The sequence below is a fragment of the Oncorhynchus gorbuscha genome, linkage group LG21 (assembly GCF_021184085.1).
Source record: "Oncorhynchus gorbuscha isolate QuinsamMale2020 ecotype Even-year linkage group LG21, OgorEven_v1.0, whole genome shotgun sequence".
NCBI classification, from domain to species: domain Eukaryota; kingdom Metazoa; phylum Chordata; class Actinopteri; order Salmoniformes; family Salmonidae; genus Oncorhynchus; species Oncorhynchus gorbuscha.
The window spans coordinates 6,714,019-6,720,375 of record NC_060193.1 but is presented as its reverse complement, the minus strand read 5'-3'; the positions used below and the strand labels follow the sequence as shown (position 1 = coordinate 6,720,375).

At 40.6% G+C, this 6,357-nt stretch overlaps 1 protein-coding gene across 1 annotated transcript in view; it reads left to right on the top strand.

Annotated features, from left to right (window-relative positions):
* Positions 1-2,118, top strand: part of LOC124008852 — a 38,022-nt gene extending 35,904 nt beyond the window's left edge. Inside the window, exon 10 of the mRNA XM_046320434.1 lies at positions 1,692-2,118. Coding sequence (XP_046176390.1) covers positions 1,692-2,118 — 427 coding nt within the window. The remainder of the gene's footprint in view (positions 1-1,691) is intronic.
* Positions 2,119-6,357: the final 4,239 nt, after the last annotated feature.

The window sequence follows — 6,357 nt, the reverse complement described above, 5'->3', positions numbered from 1 at the left end:
ATCTATCCATCTATCCATCTATCCATCTATTCATCTATCCATCTATCCATCTATCCATCTATCCATCTATCCATCTCTCCATCTCTCCATCTATCCATCTCTCCATCTCTCCATCTATCCATCTCTCCATCTATCCATCTATCCATCTATCCATCTATCCATCTATTCATCTATCCATCTATCAATCTATCCATCTCTCCATCTATCCATCTCTCCATCTATCCATCTATCCATCTCTCCATCTATCCATCTATCCATCTCTCCATCTATCCATCTATCCATCTCTCCATCTATCCATCTCTCCATCTATTCATCTCTCCATCTATTCATCTCTCCATCTATCCATCTCTCCATCTATCCATCTATCCATCTCTCCATCTCTCCATCTCTCCATCTATCCATCTATCCATCTATTCATCTCTCCATCTATCCATCTATCCATCTCTCCATCTATCCATCTCTCCATCTATTCATCTCTCCATCTATTCATCTCTCCATCTATCCATCTCTCCATCTATCCATCTATCCATCTCTCCATCTATCCATCTCTCCATCTATCCATCTCTCCATCTATCCATCTATCCATCTCTCCATCTATCCATCTCTCCATCTATTCATCTCTCCATCTATTCATCTCTCCATCTATCCATCTCTCCATCTATCCATCTATCCATCTCTCCATCTATCCATCTATTCATCTATCCATCTATCCATCTATCCATCTATCCATCTCTCCATCTATCCATCTATTCATCTATCCATCTATCCATCTCTCCATCTATCCATCTCTCCATCTATCCATCTCTCCATCTCTCCATCTATCCATCTCTCCATCTATCCATCTATCCATCTATCCATCTATCCATCTATTCATCTATCCATCTATCCATCTATCCATCTATCCATCTCTCCATCTCTCCATCTATCCATCTCTCCATCTCTCCATCTATCCATCTCTCCATCTATCCATCTATCCATCTATCCATCTATCCATCTATTCATCTATCCATCTATCAATCTATCCATCTATCCATCTATTCATCTATCCATCTATCCATCTATCCATCTCTCCATCTATCCATCTATTCATCTATCCATCTCTCCATCTATCCATCTATCCATCTATCCATCTATCCATCTATTCATCTATCCATCTATCAATCTATCCATCTCTCCATCTATCCATCTATCCATCTATCCATCTCTCCATCTATCCATCTATCCATCTATCCATCTATCCATCTATCCATCTATTCATCTATCCATCTATCCATCTATCCATCTCTCCATCTCTTTTTCTTTCTTGCACCCTATTTTTTCCTTCTCTTCTCTCTCCAATCTCTCTTCTCTCTCGCTCTCTCTCTCTCTCTCTCTCTCTCTCTCTCTCTCTCTCTCTCTCTCTCTCTCTCTCTCTCTCTCTCTCTCTCTCTCTCTCCCCCTCTCTTCTCTCTCCAATCTCTCTCTCTCTCTCTCTCTCTCTCTCTCTCTCTCTCTCTCTCTCTCTCCCTCTCTCTTCTCTCTCTTCTCTCTCCCTCTCTCTTCTCTCCACTCTCTCCCTCTCTTCTCTCTTCTTCTCTCTCTCTCTTTCTTCTCTCTCCCTCTCTCTTTCTCCCTCTCTCTTCTCTCTTCTTCTCTCTCTCTCCCTCTCTCCTCTCCCTCCCTCTTTCTCTCCCCTTTCTCTCTCTCCATAGGATGTTCTACAAGATAAAGAGTCGTAACGCCCATATGAAGATCCATCGGCAGCAGCAGGACGACTGGAGACACCCAGGCCTCGGCCTCAACCCAGCCCAGAACCTCACCTCCAACCTGGGCACCAATCTACCCCATTGCCAGGCTTCAGGTCGGGCCTATCTCCCAGGCCCCATCAACAACAACAGCATTCACCATATTGGTGGTGCTCACACCATCATCAGCGACATCAGCGTTCCGAACACCAATACCGTAACCAATAGCAACAGTGTCACTGTCAATGACTCCACCTCTAATCAGAGGGGACCCGCTCCCCTCCTCTCTCTCCACCACTCGTGGGACTCGTTTCAGGTGAACTCTGACCCTGCGGCGGTATTCTTCTGTGACCCGGAAGTGAAAGCTGTGCTCGGAGTCATGGGGGAGGGGTGAAAGGTCAAATCTTGTGGAATTAGCATCAGAGATACTGTATATAATGAAGAGATGGTCTTGTCTCAGCCCTAACAATGGGAGTCATTGTCGAGAAGACAGAAAGGCAGGCGAGAGGAGGCGAGATGAGATGGGAATATTCTAGCCAATGAGAAGGCAGATACGATCAGGTGGGAATATTCTGGCCAATGAGAGGACAGATACAACTGTGAACAATAGACACAACTCCAATATAAAGTTTTTTCTTAAAGTTGCCGAGACGTCTCGTGCATCCACTTTTATATCAGTACCTTCGTAACAACCTAAACATTACGAAACTTCTATTCGATCAAATAAGCCGTACTTAACAAATTAACAACACTATCTCATAAACCTTGATACAAAAAAAATCCCCATTTTCATCTGCTTATCGCTATATTCTCTCTGTCAGATTTTGACGGGAGTGGAGCCTCTCACTTAGCCTCTTCCTCTCTGGTAGTATTCTAGAATCAGAACAGACAGACATAATTCACTTCCTTTATGTACTGCTCTTACTCTCTGGTAGTATTCTAGAATCAGAACAGACAGACATAATTCACTTCCTTTATGTACTGCTCTTCCTCTCTGGTAGTATTCTAGAATCAGAACAGACAGACATAATTCACTTCCTTTATGTACTGCTCTTCCTCTCTGGTAGTATTCTAGAATCAGAACAGACAGACATAATTCACTTCCTTTATGTACTGCTCTTCCTCTCTGGTAGTATTCTAGAATCAGAACAGACAGACATAATTCACTTCCTTTATGTACTGCTCTTCCTCTCTGGTAGTATTCTAGAATCAGAACAGACAGACATAATTCACTTCCTTTATGTACTGCTCTTCCTCTCTGGTAGTATTCTAGAATCAGAACAGACAGACATAATTCACTTCCTTTATGTACTGCTCTTCCTCTCTGGTAGTATTCTAGAATCAGAACAGACAGACATAATTCACTTCCTTTATGTACTGCTCTTCCTCTCTGGTAGTATTCTAGAATCAGAACAGACAGACATAATTCACTTCCTTTATGTACTGCTCTTCCTCTCTGGTAGTATTCTAGAATCAGAACAGACAGACATAATTCACTTCCTTTATGTACTGCTCTTCCTCTCTGGTAGTATTCTAGAATCAGAACAGACAGACATAATTCACTTCCTTTATGTACTGCTTGGTTTTGGTACGGTCAAAGACGTAATAAAGAGTTTTTGTACATTTGTACAGTTTTTGTATTTGTATTTAAATACATTGAGTTCCTTTGCGTTTCATAAAAATAAATAAAAATAATAATAATATATATGTGTTTTTGTATCTTACTCCATTTCCCTCACACACACACATGAACACACTCAACCTTCAGAGGGTAGATATTGACATAGACGGACTAATGTTGACAAGGGGGTGCACATTCTGTCTCTACTGCTCTCTAAGTGGCCATGGACCTCCACGATGTTGTGTAAGTTTCAGTTGATGGTTAACTGTAGGTGAGTACCCAAATTGCTCCCTATCTCCTACGTACTACATCACTTCTGACCAGGGCCCATAGGAAAATAGGGTGTGATTTGAGACCAGGCTGTGTGTTTGTGTCTCTAGACTCTTTTCTGTAGCCTGGTTGCCAGGTGCTGGGGTCAACTGTGACGTCACAGGGTTCTAGAATGAAGAGGGTTCTGGGAAGGAATATAGGGAGGCGATGAGTGTTCTAGAAGAGTTTTAGTCGTAAACAGCAAAAATTAACAATCATCATAGTCACTCAGCGTACAGACTCCTCTTAATAAGCCAATCAATACCCACCTGGGCAGATAGTCAGGCCTATCAGCATAGAGTAATCCCTCCTATCAACCCCAAGACCCGCCCCATTCCAACTCGATAAGAGAGTAAGGTGACTCTAAAGCCAGTAAGGTGACTCTAAAGCCAGTCTGGTGACTCTAAAGCCAGTAAGGTGACTCTAAAGCCAGTCTGGTGACTCTAAAGCCAGTCTGGTGACTCTAAAGCCAGTAAGGTGACTCTAAAGCCAGTCTGGTGACTCTAAAGCCAGTCTGGTGACTCTAAAGCCAGTCTGGTGACTCTAAAGCCAGTCTGGTGACTCTAAAGCCAGTCTGGTCTGGTGACTCTAAAGCCAGTCTGGTGACTCTAAAGCCAGTCTGGCGACTCTAAAGCCAGTCTGGTGACTCTAAAGCCAGTCTGGTGACTCTAAAGCCAGTCTGGTGACTCTAAAGCCAGTAAGGTGACTCTAAAGCCAGTCTGGTGACTCTAAAGCCAGTCTGGTGACTCTAAAGCCAGTCTGGTGACTCTAAAGCCAGTCTGGCGACTCTAAAGCCAGTCTGGTGACTCTAAAGCCAGTCTGGTGACTCTAAAGCCAGTCTGGTGACTCTAAAGCCAGTCTGGTGGAAATTAGTTGATTATTAGTTTGTGGTGGTGTAAGACAAATGAAAACATAAAGCCAAGTTGTAAGAGTTTTCTTCTGGTGAAAGAGAGGCGGATCAAAATGCAGCGTGGTGGTTATTCATGTTTAATTTATAAAGACACTATACATGAACAGACTAAACAAAACCTAAACAGTCCTATCTGGTGCAAACACAGAGACAGGAACAATCACTCACAAAACCCAACACAAAACAGGCTACCTAAATATGGCTCCCAATCAGAGACAATGACTAACACCTGCCTCTGATTGAGAACCATATCAGGAAAAAAATAGACAAACCAGACACACAACGTAGAATGCCCACCCAGCTCACGTCCTGACCAACACTAAAACAAGGAAAACACATACGAACGATGGTCAGAACGTGACACAAGTTGCTTTGTGTAATTCTAGCCTTTAAGATTACATACAAGTAGTCCTTGGTCTGTGTGTCAGAGGTGATCGAAGGTTAGTTGTCATAGTTGTTTTGGTTAGTTGTTATAGTCAGTCGTTATAGTCTGTTGTTATGGTTAGTTGTCATAGTTAGTTGATTTGGTTAGTTGTTATAGTCAGTTGTTATCGTCGGTGGTTTTGGTTAGTTATAGTCAGTTGTTTTGGTTAGTTGTTATAGTTAGTTGTTGTGGTTAGTTGTTATAGTCAGTTGTTATGGTTAGTTGTTATAGTCAGTTATGGTTAGTTGTTATAGTCAGTTGTGGTTAGTTGTTATGGTTAGTTGTTATGGTTAGTTGTTATGACCAGTTTATGGGTAGTTGTTATAGTCAGTTGTTATGGTTAGTTGTTATAGTCAGTTGTTATGGTTAGTTGTTATAGTCAGTTGTTATGGTTAGTTGTTATAGTCAGTTGTTATGGTTAGTTGTTATAGTCAGTTGTTATGGTTAGTTGTTATAGTCAGTTGTTATGGTTAGTTGTTATAGTCAGTTATGGTTAGTTGTTATAGTCAGTTATGGTTAGTTGTTATAGTCAGTTGTGGTTAGTTGTTATGGTTAGTTGTTATAGTCCGTTGTTATGGTTAGTTGTTATAGTTAGTTGTTATGGTTAGTTGTTATGACCAGTTTATGGTTAGTTGTTATGACCAGTTTATGGGTAGTTGTTATAGTCAGTTGTTATGGTTAGTTGTTATAGTCAGTTATGGTTAGTTGTTATGGTTAGTTGTTATAGTCAGTTGTTATGGTTAGTTGTTATAGTTAGCTGTTATGGTTAGTTGTTATGACCAGTTTATGGTTAGTTGTTATGACCAGTTTATGGGTAGTTGTTATAGTCAGTTGTTATGGTTAGTTGTTATAGTCAGTTGTGGTTAGTTGTTATGACCAGTTTATGGTTAGTTGTTATAGTCAGTTATGGTTAGTTGTTATAGTCAGTTGTGGTTAGTTGTTATGACCAGTTTATGGTTAGTTGTTATGGTTAGTTGTTATGGTTAGTTGTTATAGTTGTTATGGTTAGTTGTTATAGTCAGTTGTGGTTAGTTGTTATGACCAGTTTATGGTTAGTTGTTATAGTCAGTTATGGTTAGTTGTTATAGTCAGTTATGGTTAGTTGTTATAGTCAGTTGTGGTTAGTTGTTATGGTTAGTTGTTATAGTCAGTTATGGTTAGTTGTTATGGTTAGTTGTTATAGTCAGTTATGGTTAGTTGTTATGGTTAGTTGTTATAGTCAGTTGTGGTTAGTTGTTATGATCAGTTTATGGTTAGTTGTTATGACCAGTTTATGGTTAGTTGTTATGACCAGTTTATGGTTAGTTGTTATAGTCAGTTATGGTTAGTTGTTATAGTCAGTTATGGTTAGTTGTTATGGTTAGTTGTT